Genomic DNA, 26,002 nt, shown 5'->3' on the forward strand with positions numbered 1-26,002 from the left:
GTTGTGCAACCCGTTTCAGTTAGTGTCTGTCACGCTTATGTTTTTAAACACGTTGGGTATGGACTGAATTCAGAGAACATCTGAAATTTTGGTAAATTGGGAATGAAACTGGCAAATGTTGCGTCAGATTATAAACGGCCACATGATGGATAACAATAACTAGGGATACCATCCTTCCTGATTTAGCAGGACATGTCCTGATTTTGTGATTCTATTTGAGCGTCCTAATTTATTTTTCATACTCTAGCATTTGTCCTGATTTTCTCAAAATAGTAAATTTTGTAGCGTAGCTTTTAAAACTCCGGGATACAATTTCAGCGAAGTTACGAGAGAAAAATTCTAGGTTTTGGAATCGTCAAACATCTAGTAATTGTGACATGACGAGACAGACCCGCGTTCAAAATACGTCCCGCGAAACGCTCGCAGGCCCTCTGGAATGCCCCACGGCTTCAACAAAATTGAACCTTCCGATGTCATATTTTTTCACTGCGACATCGTGCCTAACAATCATACTACTCATTCATCTGCCTCTTCAAATCTATAACTATTACTATACAGAACAGTAGCGGTTGGGTTTTAAAGCTTTGACAACCTGTTTGTTAGGCCAGTATCGTACCTCATGAAAAGCTAGGAGCTCTTAGGCTTAGATCAAATTTGTGCCGAAAAGAGGGTGTCCTGATTTCTACCTTCAACCAGATGGTATCCCTAACAATAACCAATATGTTGTTGGATAAAATGTTGAACAATTTTGTAATACGCTAATTACCATCATTATTTCATTGATCAGCAGTAAAAATTGATAAGAAATTACAAGCCAAGCATACCTAGCACAGACGACACTAATAGACACCACCCATTTACTATGACATTCTCTATATCAGTATAAAAAACTAACAGAGTGCCCCCGTTCCAACAGGTCAATTAATGTTTGCTTCCATGTATTTAGACTATTTTGATGTCTCGCAGGTAAAAGTTTTTCGAAAAGTTTGAAACAGCCCTCTTTTTTGAACTGTTAGACCCTAATGACCTGATGGCTTGCAAGAGAACATGCTGGTAAAGGCAGCAGCACCGTACCTCACAGGTGAAACAGAGTGCCGCTGGTCTATCATTGCAGCGGTACACAATTTCTATTCGCAAACTGCAATGCTACTGATGATGGTTTTGTTTTAAGATCACATAAGTGTTTCGAGGTTTCACTTTCAAGATCGAATAAGTCATTTGTCATTACCAAACTTGTCTAGCTTCTTGAGATGATCTTTGCTCGAGTAGTTTACTATGAAAAGACCTGGTATTCCTGAAGTAGCTGTCAGAGCGAAAGGATGCACACCCATTGTTGGCCAGCGTGCCATGAGGAATTAAACATGGTTACCCGGTCCTTCAAATTTCGCCGTCGTGAGTTCGTTTATTTTTCGATCGTCTGTGTCAAAGCTTATTGAGCCTTCTCGAACTTTGGGGCCACCTTGACCTCACTTAACTTTTGAAATGATGCTTGTTAACAAAGTATAATAGCTCATAAGTTAAAGAGTATCAATCGATAATTTTGAGCTCTGATTATCCTTATCATTGAAAAAAGAACTTGACTTTTGGACTTTTGAATGAAAACGAATTGCTTCTTCGAGAAAGAACATCTATTCAATGAATTTATAGCATTTTATTCTTTAAAAAAAAACAGTACTTTATACGAAATATTTAGCTTATCGTTGTATCGTTGATAAGCTAGAACTAACAATTAACCAAGAGTCTGCTTTGGCAAGCGGGTGGTCGTGGGTTAGAATTTTAATAGAATCCATACCATTCGATGTCAACGGACTTTAAGCATGGATTTATTCTCAAGCTAACTTACATGTCTTTAAATGCATCTTTTGCAAGACTCAAATACGTGTCAAAGTATTCTTGCATGCCCGGTGCAATTTAACATATTTTCGGAAAACTCTTCTAACTCAGCCAAAACGCAAGCAAATTTGATTAAACAAGTTTCCAAATAACAAAAAAAAAACATTGAATTCACTCAAAGTAATCCTAATTAGGGGTTATTAACGTCAAATTTGGAGAAGTGAGTAAAGTTTGATAAAAGCTCAAAAAATATAATTTCCAACAATGATTGTTACAAAAACAATACTGATGAACTCACATGAAACTACAAAGATTTAAATTTCAGAGCTAGTTTTTGAGCTTTTGCAACAAACCGAATTGATGTCGCTCTAACGATGATCAAATGAGAGCAAATCCAGCAAACTGCAGCTTGTGAACCAGAATGAATAAATTTTAGCTCGAAATATCGTTTTTTTTTTTTTTTTTTTTTTTAAGGGGGGATTTGTTAGTAGCTTAAGTATTTATGATAAATATTAGTAAATAATGAGTATGTGTGTCCAATCACAAATGGTGACTTCTCAACACTGTTAGAAATTTGTAATTTTAATTGTTAGGATTTGTTTGCTTTCGCAATTAGGACTTATCATTCGTAGGGATTTAAACCTACTTGTCAGAAAAGGGGAAGTAAACTTACAACTAACTTAATTGCTAACTTATTGGCTATAAAGAGAGCTTATCGTAGCAATTGAAGATTGCAACGATTTTTGTCGAAAATTGTTAATAATTTTATTTGACATAGCTTCTAATGGTTCAACACCAGTAAGTCTAAGTAATTCGAGTGTACCAAACCAAGGAGGACGCTCCAAAATCATTTTCAGAATTTTATTCTGAATCCTTTGAAGCGTTTTCTTCCTTGTTGAACAGCAACTTGACCAGATCGGTACAGCATAAAGCATTGCTGGTCTAAAAATTTGTTTGTAAATCAAAAGTTTGTTCTTTAAACAAAGTTTAGAATTCCTGTTAATGAGAGGATATAAACATCTCGTATATTTGATGCACTTGGCTTGTATACTCTCAATGTGCTCTTTGAAAATAAGTTTTTTATCATAAATTAGTCCCAAGTACTTAACCTTGTCGGACCAACTTAAAATAACCCCATTCATCTTGACAACGTGATTATTGTTTGGCTTGAGGAAAGAAGCCCTAGGCTTATGCGGAAAAATTATCATTTGAGTTTTAGAAGCATTGGGAGAGATTTTCCACTTTTGCAAGTAGGAAGAAAAAATATCTAAACTTTTCTGCAATCGACTGCATATGACACGAAGACTTTTTCCTTTTACGGAAATGCTTGTGTCATCGCAGAACAATGACTTTGTGCATCCTGGAGGCAAATCAGGAAGATCTGAAGTGAATATGTTGTACAGGACTGGACCCAAGACTGAACCTTGAGGTACACCTGCTCTGACAGGAAATCTATCAGATTTTGAATTCTGATAGACAACCTGCAGAGTTCGATCAGTAAGATAATTTTTTAAAATTTTGATTAGGAAAATTGGAAAATTAAAAGTTTGCAATTTCGCAATTAAACCTTTATGCCAAACACTGTCGAATGCTTTTTCTATGTCTAAAAGAGCAGCTCCAGTGGAATAACCTTCAGATTTGTTAGCTCGTATCATATTAGTAACTCTGAGCAATTGATGAGTTGTGGAATGCCCATGGCGAAATCCAAACTGTTCATTTGCAAAAATTGAATTTTCGTTGATGTGTGACATCATTCTGTTAAGAATAATTCTCTCAAACAGTTTACTTATTGAAGAAAGCAAACTGATTGGTCGATAACTTGAAACTTCAGCTGGGTTCTTATCCGGTTTTAAAATGGGAGTAATTTTTGCATTTTTCCATAATTTGGGAAAATATGCAATTTTGAAGCAGCAATTGAAAATTTTTACTAAAAATTCCATTGTGCTCTCAGGGAGATGTTTGATTAGTATATTAAAGATTCCATCGTCACCAGGTGCTTTCATATTTTTGAAATTTTCAATAATTGATTTAATCTCATTCAAGTTAGTTTCAATTATTTCTGCAGGTAAAAAATTCTGGGAAGAAATTAAATCAAATTGACGTGTGACTTCATTTTCAATTGGACTCACAAAATTCAAATTTGAGTTATGAACACTCTCAAACTGCTGAGCAAGTCTTTGAGCCTTTTGTTCATTGGATACAAGAAAACGTTCACCATCTTTTAAAACTGGAATAGGCTTTGAAGGTTTCTTAAGATTCTTCGACAGATTCCAAAATGGTTTTGAATATGGTTTCAATTTTTCAACTTTAGTCTCAAAATTTTGATTTCTCAGAAGAGTAAATCTATGTTTAATCTCTTTCTGTAAATCTTTATAAATAGTTTTAAAAACAGGGTCACGAGAACGTTGATATTGACGTCTGCGGACATTTTTCAAACGAATTAGAAGTTGAAGATTTTCGTCAATTATTGGTGAATCAAATTTCACTTGAGCCTTTGGAACAGAATAATTCCTGGCATCAACAATTGCACATTTTAATGCGTCCAAAGCGGAATCAATATTCACTTCGTTTTGCAAATCAAGCTCATTATTGAAATTTCTCTCAATATGAGTTTTGTATCTTTCCCAATTAGCCTTGTGATAATTAAAAACAGAGCTCATAGGGTTTAAAACTGATTCATGTGATAAAGAAAAAGTTATTGGAAGATGATCAGAATCAAAGTCAGCATGTGTGATCAAATCACTACATACATGACTTTGATCTGTAAGCACCAAATCAATTGTTGAAGGGTTTCTTACAGAAGAAAAGCATGTAGGACTATTCGGAGACAAAATAGAATAGTATCCTGAAGAACAATCATTGAATAAAATTTTGCCATTGGAATTACTTTGAGAATTATTCCATGAACGATGTTTAGCGTTAAAATCGCCGATTATGAAAAATTTCGAACGATTTCTGGTGAGTTTTTGTAAATCACCTTTAAAATAATTTTTGAGCTCGCGTGTGCATTGAAATGGTAAATATGCTGCGGCAATAAATAAAATCCCAAGTTCAGTTTGAACTTCAATTCCCAAAGTTTCAATAACTTTCGTCTCAAGATGGGGAAGAGCACGATGTTTGATTCGGCGATGAATAACAATTGCGACTCCACCGCCGGAACCCTGAATCCTATCATATCTATGAACCACGTAATTGGGATCATATTTTAATTTTATGTTAGGTTTCAAAAATGTTTCAGTAATAATTGCAATATGCACATTATTTACTATTAAAAAGTTAAAAAGCTCATTCTCATTGGCCTTCAATGAGCGAGCATTCCAATTTAATATTTTAATTGTTTTATTTAAAATCATTGCTAAATTTTAAATTAGAAACAATTTTAATAGTAAAATTTGTGCCTATTTGAATGGCTTCAAACATTGATTTTGCCTGCAACATGGCGTTCATAAGATCGAACATTGCCTGTTGCAAAAAAGAAAGTTTACCTGCCGTAATAGGCCCCAGGCAGTTGACATTAGAAAAAATATTTTCGGCAGCAATATTAGCTGGAGTGATAGGTGTACAATTATTTTCTAGCCTGTTTTGCTTACCCATATTAACGGTCATTTTCGAACTACCAACACTAGGCGGTATAATGTTCGAACTACCTGTAACCTGTGCATAAGTTAAACGGGTATGCAAAGGAGTAGGTAAACTATGCGTCACTGGTACGCTTGGAGAATTTTGTTTTGAAGTTGGTTTTAATTGAGAAATTGAATTTTGTTTACCTTGCCTTGCCTTAACAGTTGCTAAACGGACTGGGCATTGATAAAAATTTGACATATGATTGCCGTTACAATTCGCACAGCGAAAATTTTTACTCTCTTTCACAGGACATGTGTCCTTTTTGTGAGAAGAGTCTCCACAATTAAGACATTTTTGGTCATTGTTACAGAATTTGGAACCATGGCCATAACGTTGGCAAGTACGGCATTGGGTGATATGTTTTTCACCTCCGCCATACTTCCTATAAATTTCCCACTTTACACGCACATTATACAAAGCATGTGCTTTTTCAAAAAATTTTAAGTTGTTAACCTCATTGCGGTTAAAATGAATTAAATAATTAACAAGGAAAATTCCAGTTCTCTGACTGTTTTCGCCTCGTGATTTTTGTTTCATTGGAATTACTTGGGTAGGGGCTATGCCAAGTAATTCTGTTAAAGTAAGTTTGATATCATCAACGGTTTGATCGTTGGTGAGACCTTTCAAGACAACCTTGAACGGCTTGGTGTTCTTGGTGTCATATGTAAAAAATTTGTACATCTTGTCAGTTAAATACTGAACAAGACGATCACGACCCTTTACTGAGTCGGCTAATAAGCGGCATTCACCTCTACGGCCAATTTGATAGGTAACTTTAACGTCAGAAACAAACGTTGAAAGTTCCTTGAATATATTAAATTTAGAAGAAATAGTTACCACAATAGGTGGAACTTTCTCCTTTTTTAAAGATTTTATATTTTGTATAGTTTCGTTATTAATAACTTCCATTTCACCAGCTTCTTGCTCAGGCAAAATATCAAAAAGATTGTCACTACAGACACTCGATGTGTCAGAAAGAGATGCCTCTCTTTTCCTCCCCGCAGCGATGCTAGGTTTCTTTTTCCGTCCAGCCATTTCAGGTGATACGAAAAAAGTTAAAACAAATGTTAAATTCAAAAGTAGGTAGTCTTGAGAAAGACTGATGGGAAATAACTTTCAGGTAATCTTTAAAAGACACACTGACAAAACACAAACTTTGAAGCTATAGGCAGTCAAAGACCAGTCCACAAGCAACCGAAAAAACGTCTGATCTGTAGGACAGTTCAAGACGCACTGACCTCGAAATATCGTTATTTTAGTTTCCAAACTAGCTATGATTGATATTTTTCAATTCAGAAATCATCATTTATCATGAACATATCGAAAAAAAAGCACATTTCCAATAATATATATGGATTTCAATGGTGATCAATTTCACCCTGATTTATCTCATAGTACCTTATTGAATTCTCGAGTTTATTTCATGAAGTAGACGATAGAAATTTCACCAAGAGCCAAAGAGAGTTCCTAAAGCACATACCAGTACTTGTTTTAAATATATACTATTTCGGGAAAAATGTACATAAAGCTAGTTGATTTGAAAATATTGTAAAAATTGATCAATTTCTGTTTACTTTTCAGTAATTATCATACGTTACTAGATAATTTGCACCCGCTGACACGAATTTTAGTGAATGGTGGGTAATCAGTGAAATTAATTTTGCTATAGATAATAATATTGTACTTTCCATGTACAATTTTTTGAGTTTCTGATATATTACCAATGTTTTGGTGAAGAAATACTAATTTTTTTAGCTGTGTGATGCAAAAAAAAAGGAGTTGTTAGTTTTTCACAAAAGAAATTAGAACGCAGTTTGGCTGTTTTTGTGTATTCACGAATTATTGAATGTTTTTTTTATTATTTTTTTGTCCACGCTTTTTTAAATTTATTTCCTGATTTTTGCTAGGTAAGTATATCACCGCATGCGTCTTGTGGAATACACTAAGGTCTTTTTTACGCGGAGGATGAATTCCAAATTTGTATGCAACCGCATAAATTTTTTTTTTGAGTTGAAAATATAATGAAGAAAACCGTCCTAAAATGTTTGAACCTCGTTTGAACATAATAGTAGTCAATCTAGAGACAAAAATACAAGATTCTTTTTTTTTCATAATTTACACCAAAAATTGTGTTTTTTTTTCAAACGGATATATGATTACTTTTGACCGAAAACAGAAAACGTGACTGGAATGAGGTCGATATCTTATACCGTTTTTGAGTAATGAGAGAGAACAACCCGCGTAAAAAAGATCTTACTGTTGTACATATTGAAGGTTTGTCTGAAATACTTGCATGCAATCATAATTTAGTTGATAGTTTAGGAATTTGCATTATTTCGAAAAATGTTGCAATATTTACTAGAAATAATTTCATTCAATGCACTTTATTTCAGAGTAGTTTCAATAACTTCTATATTTTTTACGCTTTTGCATACTTTTTGTAGGCACATCTCTGACCAATCTTTCAAGGGAGAACTGAACGACTACTACATACAAACCACATCTCGTACAGAACGTACCGTCAAATTAATTATCGTTCTGTGAAATATGGTATGTTTCACGAGAAGACAACCATTCACAAATAACTCTATTATGCTTTTCTAAGTTACTCTAAATTATATATAACTAGTTATTATTCTTTAACTTACACTGAAAGGTTATTCCAGAATCCGTACCTTAAAGTATGTTAGAAACTGCATCCACGGCAACAACCAATACTCCGAAAGCATCCGAAAACGAGTTTCTATTGAATTCTGATACTCACAAACACACACGCAGGGAAAAATCTGGACATCCCGCTTTCCTTTTTTATTCTTCTTTAATAGAAAATTCGACAGCTCCCACGGTTAAGGACAATATTGCGAATTGATTTTCGATCCGCTGAATCCAAAATACCACACAGTCTAGTACAATTCAACCAATTGCGGAACCATTTTCTTTCTCCCGATTAACCCTACTTGCTGCGAGATACACATCCGTCGTTCCATGTTATTCCCGTCCATCGATTATGTGCGAAGGGCTAACCTTTTTTCTCCAACTTCATCTGCCTTCTTTAGCTGATATCCAGCGGTGTGCACTATGTTTCCCTTGCACACCCCACACACAGCAAAATAACAAACGAACCGCACTCGCGCGACCAGAGAATACACAACACTTCCAACGTCTGCTGATTCGTACGGGAGACTGACTGCTCGAATCGAAATGCAAACGTACCAGAATTTGATTTTGATTGCGAGGAAAACGAGCAAAAGCGTTCGTTACCCGTTCTCTTTCTCTCCGATTTGCGTTTTTGTATGGGGGATTGCTCTTCTCATTTGCGTTCTTGCTTACAAGCAGTTTAACAATGTAACGCACACTAACCCATGAATATCACTATGGGCCATCGACCGAAAAGGTTTATTCCTACATTTTTTTTTATATATGGTCGGCGTGCGACCAGCCCGAACCAAGCGCCAAAAACATTATTCCGAGTAATCGGTGATCAAAGTTTTACCACTACGTATGTTTCCTGCAAGCTGCTGCAGGGAAATTTTGTTGTAATACCATTATAAACTGTTCTAATGATTTCTTTTTTTCATCAAAGAGAGATTATCAATTTTAACATCACCTGGTGTTGAAAACTCAATTTTTTTTCAAAAATGGCGCTTGGTTCGGTCTGGTCGCACGCCGACCATATAGGTTTAATCCTACATATCTGGTTTGAAAAAGAAATTCGCTAGTTGAGCTGATTTCTCAATAAAACCAAAAGCAAATAGATAACAATTAGTTGAATGTACTAAGATTCAAATAGATATAATAAGCTGTCATTCTTGGTTTATCTTAGCAAAAATGCCAAAAGCAGATCATTTTCCGATAATATTAGTGAAATATCCAGACAAATGGCAAAGTAATTTGTCCTGCCATAAGGACATTTTTGAAGGCAGTCCAAATCGTTGAGTCACAAATATACCGATGCGAAGAAACCAAAAAAAAAAATACGACGTATTTTGCGGTGAAAACAGTGAATGGACTTTGTTTGTTATTGTAACTATGTATTTTTACTGTAAATTTTCAAACGTTTTTTATCAATACTATGTTTCAACAACGTTTTTGTTGTTGAATCTACCACCGACAATAATTTTACCACAGACAGACGTCCAAGTAAGAACAAAATTGTTCGAAAATTCCGTGTAAAATTTTAAAGAGAATTGCTTTATAAATCACTTGTATACTAGCGCCGCCTGGTGACCTTATCGCTACAATACATTTTTTTTCGCTGGTGTATGAGGCAGGCGTCCCTGGTAGCGCTATCTGGTTACGAATTGCTACTACAAAAATCTGCACACATGTTTGGATCTTAGCTTGGACGTCTGTCTGCGATTTTACCATGAAAAACATTGCCAGTAACTTCTTAATGTATGGTAAAAAGCCTGAAAAATCAACCCGGTGGCATCACTGACGTTTACGTACAAAACAAGTGAAGCCAGCATTAGCTGGATCACTGGATCAATTTTGCATGCAATTTGACAGCTGATTCATCGAAACAAAGCATTGTTCATACGTGCACACAGTGTCGGTGTTCAGCGGCAGTGTACTTACGTGTTGTTTTCGGATGATATATTCATTGCACATAACGTCAAGTGCTTTACTTGATAAAGCAAAAAATAAATTCGTTGCATTGTTATAGAATGTACACAACGTTTGTTCTTGCCGATTGCGAATGGCGGTGTTTTTGCAGGTAGCTGACAAACGTGCGATGACTTAAGGAATACCATATCAATGTATGTGTAAAAGAGAAAGCGTATGAATGCCAGTTTTAAACATTTACAAAGCTAAGCCAAGCTATTTTCTATAATTTTAAATTGATTCAAGCGCATAACTCTGTACAACATATATTATGCTTCACTCGTCACGCTTACACTGCTGTGTGAACAAACCTTCAAAAACATAAATGAGACTAGCGCCACGGCAGCTTCAGGAAACAAGACCGATGCCACCTGGTTGTGAAAAATGCAGTTATGATACATACATAACAACCCCTGTTTTTCATGGTAAAACTGGCAAAAACAATGTTTTTTATTGTTCAGGACAATTTACTGTAAAATTGATGTATTTACAATGAAAAACATAATTAATTTATGGTATAACCACAGACTAACAGACGTAACACTGGAACCTAGCTCCATCGCTGCAAAAAACGTTCATTTCAAATTTTCAATCGAATAACAGTCATCGCGCGTAAACGTCGTATGGGGCGCTGTCATGCAATCTCATACATATTTTGTAGTTCCCCATATGACACATGCAGTAACGCTGGCGCTGATGTCGAAATGCATGACGCAGCGCGAACACGACAGCGGATGGTGCTAGTGATACTAACGTAAAGTACTGGAATCATCCAAACGATGATTTTATTGAAAATTTGTTCGAAATGTTATGTCTGTTAGTCTGTGGTATAACCATTGACAAACAGACGTGGCACTCGATAACGATTTCATGGACCAGAAAAATAACCAGAAAAATAACGATCTTTATCTTAGACAATAACCATCAGTAATGACGCTTGGGTTGATTTAAGCAAGCGTGCACACCCATTAGCAAAGACAAAAACCGTTTTACGAAAATAAGTTAGTAGGAAAAAAGCTCACATGGTGGCGCATGAGTGTAACGTTTCGAATAAGGACGAAGATTTTTCAGGATGTTTGTTCGAAGAGGCACGTCTGTTTGTCTGTGGCATAACTAAGTACAATTAAAGCAACTTTTAAGGTTTTTTTGGTGTTATTTTTTCGGGTTCTTGGGTAGGCGCGGTAGATTGGGTTGTTATTGACGGATTTTTGATTTTTATACATCAGCTTAAAGAGCAGCAAAGAACAGTTTTAATTTGTGATTTGAAAATTAAAGGACAACAATAATTTTTTTTGAGAATCACGTTTTGCTTGGGAAATGCCGCTCTTTTAGATGGTATAAAAACCGATATAGCTAAACAACCCAATTCATGTATTCGGATTTAAAAGTAACGGTAGCGTTTTGTATCACACGAGCAAGAAAATAAAAAGGAGCAAAAACATTGAACTTGACATTTCTATGTTGTACTCGTTGCTACAACTCATAGCGCATTACCTCGCTACTGGTTGATCCTTTTTAGCAAATCTCAGATAAAGTTGTTCCAAACCTAGACAACCGCTGAAGATGCCCTGCACTACAGAAATCGACACGTTATTGCGAAGTCTGCGCTTATAGATAAAACATTTCTAATCAACGTGAAATACACTAGCAGTTGTCACAGCACAAATCCAACTGTTTTACGTTTCGGTTTGTTATGTCATGCTGCCGAAATCATTCAGATTACTATGCCAAAACAAGTCAAAATGCTGTGGATTTCATTCAAAATCGGTGTGAGTCGACATGACAAAATCGATAAAATGATTGGGTTTGTTTATTGGCTAGAGAGATTTTGATGCGTGGGAATTATTTTCAGTGTAATAAACCTACTAAAACTGCTCGAAATCGTTTGAATGACAGTTTACCCGTGTAATACCAACTGTCATTCACACGCTCGTTCAATTTTACTCTAAATTGAGTAAAAGGTACTCACTTTCGTATTTTAATTAAAAATGTCAAAAAATGAGTAACTTTAATTAACGAAACTGAGTAACTTAAACTCAGTTTACGTATTCTTCTATTTTACTCATTTTTGAGTAACTTACCATTTTATTTACCGCGATTTCGTGATTGGATGTGCAGAACCTAATTTGTGAAGTGAAATAAAGGAGTAAAATTTGCTAAAAGAACCCAAATGGATAAAATTGCTACTAAAGTAGACGCCGAGACGTGTAATAAATTGAAAGACAAGCTATTTGAATAAAAATTTTGGAAAAATAAATAATAATCATTATTGAAGGATTTCGTTGTCATCTTCCTTCATGCGGGATTCTGGTTCCGGGGCATCATTACATGCCATAGACACCTTCTACAAAGCCTACAGTGTGTTTGGAATAAAAATTCCAACTAGCTTAACCCTCTAGTGCCCAGTGCCGTTTCTAGGCGGACTTAGGTTGAATCGCTAAAAAGCTTCAATAAGAACTTAAAAAATGTTTATGAGGCTTAATAGTGATTTTTTCGTAGTCCGTCTAAAAATTAATTTGGGTACTAGAGGGTTAAGCATGATTATGGATTTTTTAGGATGCGTTCTGTATAAAACTTTAGATCAAAGCTGCCGCATAACCGTAAACAAAATAGCCGCTTCTTTCCGCGAGGCAATCAATGCGGAAGATGTGGAAATGATATAAAGTGTAAACTTTATTAACCAAATAAATCTATAACATTTATGCGATGCTTCTTATGTTGTTTTCAAATTTGAATTTCCGAAATTCCAGTCATTTTCCCTTGCGTGGGAACGTCAATTTTACGAAACTGAATAACAGTTACTCAGTTTGCCTAATTCTTGCTGTGTTTGAAATGGGTAAGTAGTACTCAGTTTTTGACATATACTAGGGCTACTCAAAAGTGAGTAACAACATGATTACTCTATTTAGGGTAGATCCACTTTCAACGAAACTGAGTCATATTTTACTCAATTTAGAGTAAAAATGGCCGAGCGTGCAGGCGATTTAGAGCGATGTTTCATTTAAAAGTCGAACGAAAACGATATAATTTTATTCTAAAATTGGTCAGAAAGATTCATTCTTTAAGCTGATACATAAAAATCAGAAATTCGCATATAGCTTAATAACCCAATTGGTTGCAGAGATTATCTCTAAGATAATCAGTTTATAGATTATCTATAAGATAAGAGATAATCTAATAAAAAAGAGTTTGTGAAAATATAGAGATACTCGGGCATGAATCTGTAAAAACTGCAAATAAAAAAAATATCAAACGATTTTCTTCAATATAAAAAATATTATTTTACTCTTTTTGATTACTTTTTTTATTACCAATTGTTATATATAGACAGTGGTGGGCACCATTCCGCTAATTCGCTAATTCGCTAATTAGCGACGCTAAATTTCAGTTAGCGATTTAGCGATTTCGCTAATTTTTGAGCTGGTTAGCGAAACTGTTAGCGTCGCTAAAATTTTGGCCTTCGAAACGCTAATCGCTAATTCGCTAAATTTTGTAGAAAAGCGACAGTAGAAATATTTCGAAAAACTGTGAATTGCTGATGGCATACGTAAATTGCTTCGAAAGATGAACATACTTTACTGCGAAAGTTACTTTTGTCAGTTTTTTTTTTACCCTAGAATGCACAGTGGTCGGAAAAGGCAATTTGACGAACTTAATTCATTTGTGCTTAAACGGTTGATGTTAGCCAAAGACAATGTTCAAAAGAATTGTTCACAAAAATATAACGGAAATGTTGATAAGAAAATTTTTTTATCATGGCCTACTATCATAAAAATCAAAAATCTAACTTTTGATACAGCGAATATACATGAATAGATTCTTTAGCAAAGTTGTAGAACTTTTCAAAATATGAAACTTTGCGGAAGATATCAAATTTCTATGACGTCTATTTACTGAAATACAAAGTATTTTCGCTGTCAACCCCCTCAAATTTAGTTTTTCTAGCATAACTTTTTAAATATTGTTTTTTCAAGAACATAATGTTCTAGACAAATATGACCAACATAAAAACACAGGTTTCTTTTGAAAACAGCATGTTGCTACAATCGTTTTATACTGAGTTAGAGCGTTTTTTCATTAAATTATTTCCCAGATTTAATGCGTATAGGGGAAAAAGAGGCGAACCGGTGCACATCATCAAATACTCTTTTCAAAGCTTGTATCTTGTACTATAAGCTAGTTAAACTTTGAAACTTGACAATTCATAAATGAATGAGTAGAGTGATGTTTTAGGTATGTATGTTTTTGGGGTTTTCTATACAAAAATGCACTAACTACCTGATTAATGACGATGATTTGTGAATTTATGAAACAGATAACTCGCAATGCTTTCAAAATTAGTCTTTTAGACTTTTGCGCTTCTTCAGATAATTGGCCTGATGGAATATTAAAATAGTTAATAATGTCCGCACCGTGAAATTATACTTCATGGCAAGTAAAGCCAAGGATATATGGACATCAACAAACGAGCAGTTTCCAACAATAGTGTTTGCATTTGGATGCGGTAATTTCCCGGCCAGATAAAATGATCTGTAGTATTGTAGCGCAACGTTGAATTGCATGCAGATCATTTGCTGGTTTCCATATATCCTTGGTTACTTACCAGCTACAGTCCATATGTTATAATACATAACTGGAATGGTCAGTGGATTAAGACTGTATTTTCCTATTGAAATTTGGCTAGTGGGCGCGAGAGCACCATTCCAATCAAAAGGAAGACAGCGGCACTTCGATCCCGCGGATATTGGATGCACCCATCAACAACTAAATAAACCTAAGAAGTGTTCTCACTAATTTTGAAAGTATTGCGAGTTATCTGTTTCATAAATTCACAAATCATCGTTCATTATATAGGGAGTTTGTGCATTTTTGTATAGAAAACCCCAAAAACATACATTATTAAAACACCCCTCTACTCATTCATTTATAAATTGTCAGGTATCAAAGTTTAACTAGCTTATAGTACAAGGTCTAAGCTCTAAAAAAAATATTTGATGATGTGCACCGGTTCGCCTCTTTCTCCCCTATATGCATTTAAATCTGGGAAATAATTTAATGAAAAAACGCTCTAACTCAGTATAGAACGATTGTAGCAACATGCTGTTTTCAGAAGAAACCTGTGTTCTTATGTTGGTCATATTCGTCTAGAACATTATGTTCTTGAAAAAGCAATTTTTAAAAAGTTATGCTAGAAAAACTAAATTTGGGGGGGTTACTAGTGAAAATGCTTTGTATTTCAGTAAATAGACGTCATAGAAATTTGATATCCTCTGCAAAGTTTCAAAATTTGTAAAGTTCTACAACTTTGCTAAAGAAACTATTCATGTATCTTCGCTGTATCAAAAGTTAGATTTTTGATTTTTATGATAGTAGGCCATGATGAAAAAAATCTTATCAAGATTTCCGTTATATTTTTGTGAACAATTCTTTTGAACATTGTCTTTGGCTAACATCAACCGTTTAAGCACAAATGAATTAAGTTCGTCAAATTGCCTTTTCCGACCACTGTGGAATGGAGTTCCGGCTATCGTACAAGCCACGGGAGCATTTTGAAGAACAAGCACAAGGTCTAGATTGAATTTTCGCCACACCAAGAACTTTGATAAATTGCAATGCGCTTGAAATTATGACAACTTTGGTTCTACTTTTTCGATTCAGATAATAATTGAATTTTTATGAAAACATTCCAAGAAGTATCTATTTTCAATGCAAGCTAAATAACTTTTGTTATTCTTGTAAGTAATTGTTTTCGTTTGTTTAACCAAAACAGATCAAAGTGGTCCAAATCTTACAAAACACAAGCAATAAATATAGCGATATGACTATTTACAAATTAAAAAGTTAGCGATTAGCGATTAGCGAAAGTTCCGCTAATGTGGGTTTAGCGTTTAGCGTTTAGCGATTATCGAGCTAAATTTTCCGGTTAGCGACTTAGCGATTAGCGTCGCTAAATTTTCGGTTAGCGGTGCCCACCACTGTATATAGATGTGTTAACCCGAAATGACCACTCATTAATAATTTATGAACAAAAATTTGCATTTTCAATTATTTAAAAGTCATTGGACAATTTTACGTATTACGAGAAAATCGCGTAAAAAAATCGTGTAAAACAAAATCACGTAAAAATGAGTCGCGTCAAATAATAATTCAGTGTATAATTTTTTAGCCATTCTTGTGAATTTTGGTAATCCTAGCCAGAGATGCCAGATATACAGACAAATCTGTATTATACAGACTTTCTGTGTTGCGATACAGACACGCATAAGCCTACAGATTTTATACAGACATTTAGTATAATACAGATATTACACAGATATCTGATATTCTACATAATGGTTTTACCAGTATACACAAAAAAAAAACGAACACAAAAACCAAAAGTCACTGTAGCCGTTGCTGGAAAAAGTGAACTAGGAACTGAACACTTTGCTGAACATATTAATCTTGCGTTTTTGAGAGTGAAATCAAGACAACGGGAATCGAATCAGGCTATCGGGGTTTTTATCGGCCCCGTGGGCACTAATCTGCCTGTTTCGCCCCCAGTAACAAACAGCTGATTGTCTCGATCGATTGCCATGCAGGTTATATTGGTGAAAAGACCGTTTGTTCTATTCGGAGCAATATCCAATGTTGAAGAATTGCTTAAAATGTCCCAAACCTTGAAGGTACTATTTTTATAACCGCGAGACTTCTGCCATCATGTATCAGTTTAGCTACATTACGACGAACGACGATTTTTATCACGGGAAAGACTCTTACTTCTATGTGTTACTTAGATTTAAAAGATAAATTAGTTATCGATTAATCGACCAACTATGATAGACTCGAAAAAGAACAATCAAAACAAGCAATAAAACAAAACAATCTGACAGGTCGACAAATAATTAGGTATCAATGTATCGGTAACTTTTTTTCGCAGCGGTATACAGACTTATACAGACATTATGGATTATACAGACTTGCCAAAAAAAAGTCTGGCATCGCTGATCCTAGCACAGATGACTTTTTCAGAGACGATGAGTTTTCCCCGTTTTCCCGTAACGTAGAAGCGACGAAACCGGGTGAGCACTTACTCTGCGGTTTTTGACGTAGAACTATTTACATCTCTCAGGAAGTTCGGTTACATACTCGGCTACATAGGGATGTAAAATGAAAATCTAAAACCGGAAAAAGTGTAAAATATGTCCAATTTCAAATGCTAATAAATCGACGAGTTTTCGATGGATTTCCTTCGTTCTTGCAGAAATCTGCAGCGGGTCTCAGCATCGACTCAGGCGACTCGCTCTGCCGCAGGTTGATGTACAGCTCTACTTAGGGCTGTACATTAACCCACGGCCAGCCGAATTGTCTTCGCAACTCAGGCCACGTCAGTATGTCCTCGGCCTTATTGAAAATGGTCAATCCTTGTTGAAGCGCAAATTTTGATTAATCTGATTGGCTGTTATATGATTGCTCTCCCAAGCATGGTCGACAGAATCACAGACCTAGTAATTTAAAAAGTGTTATTTGGCCTATATAAGTTCTAAACAGCGACTACAACAACCCTTACTTAGCAGTGGCAGCGGATAGCAGCAGCAGCTGGTGTAACAGCCCTTCTTCTAGTAAAAAGCTGCCGTTGTGCAGTAGCAGGCAGCATCAGTAGTAGGTACATTTACATTAGCCGGTGCTTCCTCTAATGAAAAGTTACCGTATTTTGTCAACACACAAAAGTTCTGGGATGCTGGTATTTAAAATATAAGATCCATCAAATTTTCAGTGTGCAAACAGCTTTCAACTGTGTTATCAGAAAAATGCCTTAATCCCCTCATCGGGATAGCACACAGAGGCGATCAACATTGTATCCGATATGAAATTGAACAACATTTGTTCTTATAAAGACAACAAACAAATTATTGAAGATTTAATATTTTCTAATTGCCGCTAAAAATAAAAGCATTTATTAACTTTTTATTTTATTCTGCATGCACTCTGACTGTTGAAACTTGTTGCATAGTGTTTGTTCCATTCCTGTTCAATGATGCATGTGCAAACTGTAATTCGGTACCACCTAAATTCCTCTTTTGCACAAAATTTTAAGCATATTCAATACAAGTAATGTAACAAACAACCTTATATAGTTCTACGTCAACCTCACGGTCGTGGCTTTGCATACAACCCTTGTGATTTTTGACGTGCTTTTAACCAAACTAGGGGCACCAAAATTCACAGCAATTTTGTAGGGACAGCTGTCGGGCAACTTGTTGCTTCGCTTTTGCCTATTAGCTTGCGTACATCAAAATATGATTATTTTCCCAAATAAACGTGCATATCTAAATCCGAGCCACAATAAGATCCTCCGAAACTATTCAATTATGGCTTTGAATGTTATATGTAGTTACAGAACGACCGTACATGAGGAAATGTGACATTAAAACAATTGTAGCACTATGTTGCACGTAGGTTTTAAATGGTTGATCCACTTTTATTAAGTGTTGTTCAAATTTTATCTTCGTATAAATGGTACTGCTGAATAATGTGACTTTCTGATACAAACTTCAAATAACTTGCTGCACTTCGGCGTACGACCGTATTTATGTGTGCCTCAAGTATTATTATTTAAACTATTTTTCTTATTATCCTCAAGTATTTTTTTTCCATTGTTGATATACCTATCCGCTTTCAGACTGTTCATGTCTCGTGTTTATCATAACTAGGCTTTCTTCCTTGTGTGTATCTTTCGAGCTAAAAACGAACAAAATCACATTTGAATTACAGAATTAGAAACAAAAAACAGCGGAACGTAGATGGGTAACATCATCGAAAGGATCGAGAATTCTCTTCGGCAATACGAGTTGCTATTAAGAGTTTTGGAAACTGTGAAGGACTATTACCGTGTGTCCCAAATTATTGTACAGTCGCATTTGAGAAATACCGGTTTGGGATGGAAGAAACAAGGTTGAACTCAAAGTAGAAAAAGTAGGCGCAAGCTTCGCGTTTCCTAGTTAAGTCTGCACCATCTCTTACATGCTACTAGTGTTTGTATATATCAGTTTTTTTTGCTATCAGCTATTACAGATACTTTTCAATGACAGGAAAAAACAGACGTCGCCTAATTTGAGGATAATTGATCTTTTGTTCCAATCCGCAGCATTTTCATAGCTCTTACATTTTTGATTTCATTCTTATGTTGATCATAACAAGCTCTACGCGAAAGGCAATCTTAACAATCCCTCCATACCTCGTTTTGTTTCGTGATTTTAATTTCCCATCGTACCTATTAATGATGTGCGGATCGTACGGGAAGAAACAGCTAATAAGAAACAACCACGGCAGGGATCCAGGGAACACCAATTATTATTAACAGCCATTTCTTCCTTTTGCGCTTTGATCCAAAAATTTCAAATATCACTAATTTCTATGCTGTTTTATGTTTTTATTTTAATTGATTTAATCACTACCTCTCAGTGGGTGTTTCAATTATATTTTTCATTTTACAGTACAGTAATATTACTTGCTTGACTGTTCAACAGGCTATCAGCATTCAAATATCCAAAATATATAACAAACTTGGTTTTTTATCTTTTTTGTTTGAGTACACGGAACAAATGGGCTGAATGGAAGTAAAATAGAATCCTACTTAAAATCAAATTGAACATTCTAGTTTATTCGAAAAAAAAATTGAAGAAACTCCTACATTTTGTAAAGTGTTACCTTCGCTGCGCAGCTACTATCGCGTTGGTGGCCAATTTATTAGTGATGCTGCCATTTTCGAACCAGATCGGTGTGATTATGCTGCTGGTGGTAATGATGGTGGATCGGAGAGGATGGCGAAGCTGGCGAGTGGTGCTACCTGTGCGTACGACGCTGCCGTTCCTGCCAGGTGGCGTACTTTCGGTTGGCCGACTGCAGAAGCTGATTTAAATGCTGCGTCAGGGACGCTCCCAATGGCAACAGTTCTCTCATGGCACGGTCCTACGAACAGAAAGGAGAGAATGAGTTTGGTTTCACTAATAATTTAATGGATAGTTAGACAAATTATTAGAAAAAGAAACTTTGTACTTACTTCGAACGGTTTCAACTTGGCCATCGAAAATCGCTGCAATGCTTCGTGCATGCGGCTCGCTTGGGTTTCCAACTGCGGTGTGGTAGGCGGAAAGCACTTCCAGAAATGTTTCAGCAGCTCCAGCAACGATAGGTAAAGATTGCGAATCTCCTTCTCGATATCGGGCGGTACGAGTTCTACAAAGGTTGCACAAAAACAAACATCGTTTTACTTTAACCTTTTTTGAGGGCCAGGATATGCGTAGAATTGGTATGCAATAAACTGTCTTCGCAAGTGATTTGTCTTGGTAAAGTACGGAGTCTGGCCAGTGGAAGGCCCAGTCCGCGTGGAAGTTGAAATTTACTGTACCTTGCCGTTGACCAACCGTGATTTGGGATATTAATCATGATTGAACACTTAGTAGCAAGGGGGTACACATAGACTAGAAAAATAGGGAAAAAAACACTTACGAGCTAAACTCTGCTCTTGAAAGCCCCTCATGAGTGTCCCGCCCGGACTAAGCTCCATCAAGGCGTTGACTGCGGACGCTGCACTGACAAGCACTTTGTGCGGAGTACGATTGTTCCAGGAACCAGTGGCCTGCATAATATACCCGTTGACCGAGTCCAGATCGGGCAAACCGTAGTCCGCCGCCTGTTGGTCATGAAAGCTCGTACCGCCGGTCGCACCACTGCTAGACCCTGTCGGAACCGGTCCATGCAAATAGCGTTCGATTTTCGTGAGGTTCAACTGTTTTGACTGTTTGCTCGGATCGACGTCATCGTCCAGATCGTCGTAGTGAATTTTCTCTAAAATTCTAGCACGTTTGATAGCTGGCTCGATTAACGACTCAACAGCTTTGTTGTTGTGACTGCCGTTGATATCTCCGTTAGAGTTAATGTGATTGTTCTCGTGGGCACGCTTTTCTTTTTTATTAAACCCATTTACCAAGTGATTATTATTGTTCAATTTGGATTTGTCCTTGGTTCCGTTAGTTTCACCGTTTGTGGTTGCAGGAGTAGCATTTAGGATCGCGCCGATTCCTTGGTTCAAAGTTTTCACGTCTGTGCATGTTTTCAAAACCATAAACGAGTGTTGGTTGAAGCGCTTAATCATGCTTTGGTGCACGATGTTGCCACTGTTGACGGTCTGCTTGCTAGAGGCAGCACTGCAAAATCCTTCCTCCAGCGTATTGTCTTCGAAAGATCGGATATCTAAGAGCGGATCGCCGAGGTTCTCCTGTACCGCTTGCTTCAACTGCTGGTCATCAATTTTACCACATTCGTTGAAGATATCTTTGGTACCCGCCACTATTCGATCCCGATGGAAGTAATGTGATTGGAAAAATTTCGTCCAAAATTCTGCCTCAGTCAATTTAGCCGGAACGTGCTCTGCATGTTTCCGTTTGACAGCTGGATAGGTTTTGAAGATACACTCGATTATATCGGACGTTAGATTATATCGCAGCCCGTTGCAACCGTCGGTTTGTGGCTTAATATCCGCTAGGAAAGCTCCGGATACGCCAATGTCCTGCTTCTGAGACTGATCCTTGGTCATATATTGCTTCGCATGGTTCGCCCAGAACTCTTCGCTGGGCAGCACTTGTGTGATTACGAGGTCTTTGTATAGCTGCAGCAGCAATGGGTTCTCGGTCAGAACCCTATTTTTCTCCTCCAGCTCTTTATCAATCTTACGCTTAAAGTTGGGTAGAAGCTGCTGGAGCAACTCCTTCACCTTATCACGGTCAACCATCTGCGCCTGGGGCCCATTACGGTTGACAAAGTGGAACGTTGAACTGTTACCGTCATGCAGGACAACTTGCAGTTGTATTTTCGGCTTCCCCTCGGGGGATATTTTTTGCACTGTAAAAAGGAAATGATTATAGAACATACACAAGTTGTAAATTGAAGCAACATTACTTTTAATATCTTGAAAGCGGTGCGACACCGCAACCGTATCCCGGTGCTCTGCGATCCAGGCAATGCGCTCGTTCATAACGTACAGTGTGCCATCACCTTTCTTGTACCGCACTTCACCCATCTGCAGCAGGACATCCTCCCGGGTGGTGGTCATTTTGTTGGACCTCTTGTTGCGGAGTTCAAAGATTCACTCTCTCCTGTTGTTTTTTGGAAACACTAATGCCGATCCGCCAAACCAACCAACCCGATCATCCAGCACAACCACTTGCCACCAGCCGTTTGCGGATGAGTCACGCAGCCGTCAGTGAAATCCGGTCCGGATAAAAAGGCAAACAGGCAACGGTAGTTCTGGGAAGCCCCAGATTCAGAACGTGTCTTTGCTTCGTCCTACGATAGTGCTGGAAATCTATTTCTGTAAGAGAATTGAGATAACGTTTTAAAAACTGTGTATTTGATTAACATTAAAACGACTTCATGATATGAGCCGTTGAGAGCAAAAGTGGTACATGTGCCATTTTTGCACTTTTTGGGTTTTTTGCATAAATTGATGCAGAACGCAGTAATGTACTAGTATGTCCAAGAAAAACCGAGATCTGACAATCTAAACCAAAGTTATAGCCAAAACAATTTTTGGTAAATAACATAATCACCATTTCGTTGAGAGCAAAAGTGGTACATGTCCAGTCTGTGCATGTTAGATGAATTGTAAGTCGAGAATCTTAGGATATAAAACAATCATGTCTTCAGCAAAGTTGGTAAGTGATTGATTACTTTCAGATGAAGATCTGTCTGCTTTGGAAATTTCTCATTACGTGGCGCTAGTGTTTCACCTATTTCAGTATCAAATCGTATGCTGTTACCAAATACATACACACTAGCGCCACGAAGAGACAGAATTCCTCAACAAACAGATCATCATTTAATAGTACTCAATCACTTGGACAACTCTGCTGAAGACATGAATGTTCTATGTCCTAAGATTAGAGAGCTATAATGCATCCTTCATGCTCACACTGGACATGTACCACTTTTGCTCTTAACGTTTTCTGGTTGTCATTATTTTTCCCATAGAACAAAAGTGGTACATGTTTTTCCATTGAAGTTTGTGTAAGTTTCTCAACCAGAACTCGTTATACTTCATGTACCGTCTTTTGAAACCTTTCCAGCAATGATTTAGTGCAGTTATGTTGGAAAAAATTGTTAAAAATAATTAACTATTTGAGTGTTTTCGTTTATCGCGTCTCCTGAAAAATTTACCTAATGGCACATGTACCACTTTTGCTCTCAACGGCTCATATACAGGTAGGCAAAGAAAGCTGAAACGTCAACGAGAGGGGTGGTGAAAAAATACTGAAACAGATATGCCAATGATTTAAGTCGTTTAAATCTCCATAATGTAATCGGGAAAAAAAATTAAAAAGAAATTTTAAAAAATGATAACGATAACGACACAAACCAGTTGACAATGAATATGATTCATTCATTTTCCTTAAAATATGTACAGTTAAACTCGAGTTTAATATGTTTCTTCAATCTTAATCAATAAAATCATTTTTTGTGTATCTCTCTTGCTTTCGCTGACGTTAAAAGTTATGATTAACAACACGGAAATGATATACTGCATTCACCGTACTAAAATATAATACAGCCGCCGGATTGTTAAATCCAGAAAAAAGTTGGTGATTAAACTCACTCCAGTTTCGCATGTACGAATTCATCGTTTAAACAATTTTTTTATAAAGTACTTCAAGAAACAAAAAAAAATCTAATAAAAACTCGAAACAGTAATGTATAAAAATCACAACAGGGTAAACGAAAAAAACATTATTGACATCACAGAATACATGTGACTTGAATGTGGAATGTCTTCAATGTCGCAGATAACGGGTTGAAACCCATTTTACGTGAAAATTCAAACAGTAATAGTAAACTTTCACATTTTGTTTCCTAACAGACATTCCACACTACAAAACTGTGTAACCCTAGGGGAGCAAAATGCTGCGATTGACAGATTTTTCACTTCGTTTACAGATTCGAAATGATTTCAATGTGGCTGACGGGTATGCGATAAAACAAATCGAAGCAGGATGTAGGTATAAAGCAGCGGTTCTCAACCTTTTTTTGACCGCGTAACCCTTGGCAACACTTTCCAAATCAATTGTACCCTCTGGCTTGGTTTGTTTTCGCAGAGAGGGTGAGAGTAGTGGTAGATCGCGTTATGAAGTCTAGTTCAGGTTTTAAATTAAACTATGGTTTGTTTAATTGCAACAACCATGTTTTAAGAGCAAGATTGAAAAACAAAATAAATAATATAGCGAAAAATTGCTTCGTCCGCCATTACTGATTTTTATTTCGCGTACCCCCTGAAGGCTATCGCGTACCCCTAGGGGTACGCGTACCCCAGGTTGAGAACCGCTGGTATGAAGGAATGAGTCGCCTAAAATGAATATTATATTACGCTGCTCACCAGCTCACAAACCAATGAATTAGCACTTTGATCAAATTGCAATACAATACATATAAGGTTCCCAACATGAATTTAAAGCAATGGCGAGATCTTTGACCGACGATTATCGAGCAGATGTTCCCCTTTTTTTGTTCTGCCAAAAATCAATGATCGTCTTAAGACTTCAAACTTGAATCAGGAAAGAACACGAAATTTTACCATTTAGCTCTCTTTATTGAGGGTACAGGTGTGTAATTTCAGCTCTCTTTCATTTTATTACAATACAGGTTGATTTCTATAACATTTTGATAAAAAATGCGAATTCAATACTTTCGAGTTATCGAATTAAAACCATTTAAGATAAACTCATGTTTTTCTCAAATAGGTCAAAAACGGAAAGCCATCGTCTGTTTTAGTAGCAAAGGAATACACAGCAGAGCAGAGATTGAGAATGACGTACAAAAATATTTAAACCGTTCAGCATATTCAACGTCGTAGCAGCAAACGTTCCTCTTTTTTATTCACGAATGTTAAAACTTGAAATACGAAAGAGACTCGTTGTACGTATGGAGAGCGAACGCGAGCACCACCATAATATTCCCACCGTTTCGGCAGTGCGACCTGCCACATTCGCGTTACCGCCTCTAGACTCCGCTCCATTAAATATGGCTCGGCCTGTGCCCAATCTAACCTTCTTGCACACTTGTTTCCCCGTGACCGGTAGACATATTCGAAACACTCATAACTTTACTTCTCTGCACCATCCGCATCCGTACCCACACCGCACCGTACTTTGTTACAACCATTCTTGTCTACCACATTTCCACTGTGTTCTTCTCATCATCGTATAATACGCGTTTAATTCGTGTCTGGTGTAGGGTTTTTAAAATCACCACACAGTGTACGCTATACCACTGACAAAGCTTGTTACGGAACCTCAGTCCTTTTTTCCGGAACCATATTTTTTTAATAATTATCACTAATAATCAATCTTTTTCGTAGGAAGTCACATGTAAGTGCGATGATTCAGCTCGCAATTAGTTATATCATGTAAAATATAACTATTTTTAATATTTTACTAACTGCACTATTCAATGAAAAATAATATAAATTTGATTGACCAAATTCTAAACTACTTTCTGATGCAAAAATCTACCGAAATCACGCAGCGAAACATACACTCGAGCCGACAAATGGTGCTCCGCACGACCCAGTCGCAGTGAGCACAGCAAAATGGGAACAGGAAAATCATGATTAATTTCGCCTTCGGAAAGTGAAAAATTATTTCGCCACATTTCACCGAAATTTGGAAAATTTTTCACTAAACTTCACATCGCTTGGCTAGCGCAACACTTCCGCGCTAATTTGCGTCGAAAATCGAACCGGAAACGGCAATATTTTACCTGTGTTTGGTCTATTTTCTACGGAGAGCTGCTTCCATGGTGTTTTATGGCCGCCATGTGCAATTTGATTCAGGGAGAACATTTTTATTTTATTGTTGCAACACATAATCACATCGCACATCGTCGTTACTTGTATTCAAGAAATATTCCA

At 36.6% G+C, this 26,002-nt stretch overlaps 2 protein-coding genes across 6 annotated transcripts in view; both read right to left on the reverse strand.

The window, feature by feature from the left end:
* LOC129719459 (uncharacterized) overlaps positions 1–8,630 on the reverse strand; it is a 93,445-nt gene extending 84,815 nt beyond the window's left edge. For 4 of the 5 annotated variants that reach the window (XM_055670788.1, XM_055670786.1, XM_055670787.1 and 1 more), the window contains exon 1: positions 8,106–8,630. The gene's annotated coding sequence lies outside the window, so the exon portion shown is untranslated. The remainder of the gene's footprint in view (positions 1–8,105) is intronic. The other variant, XM_055670780.1, reaches the window with a different exon arrangement.
* Positions 8,631–18,498: 9,868 nt separating this feature from the next.
* Positions 18,499–25,996, reverse strand: LOC129724859 (general transcription factor IIH subunit 1). Its single transcript, XM_055680100.1, has 5 exons — positions 25,852–25,996; positions 22,003–22,414; positions 20,554–21,945; positions 20,105–20,280; positions 18,499–20,013 (listed from the first exon to the last, which is right to left on the reverse strand). The coding sequence occupies exons 2-5, from the start codon at positions 22,154–22,156 to the stop codon at positions 19,888–19,890; spliced, it is 1,848 nt and encodes a 615-aa protein (XP_055536075.1). The 5' UTR covers positions 22,157–22,414; positions 25,852–25,996; the 3' UTR covers positions 18,499–19,887.
* Between the last annotated feature and the right edge of the window lie 6 nt (positions 25,997–26,002).

This window comes from Wyeomyia smithii, chromosome 2 (assembly GCF_029784165.1).
Source record: "Wyeomyia smithii strain HCP4-BCI-WySm-NY-G18 chromosome 2, ASM2978416v1, whole genome shotgun sequence".
Classification (NCBI taxonomy): Eukaryota; Metazoa; Arthropoda; class Insecta; order Diptera; family Culicidae; genus Wyeomyia; species Wyeomyia smithii.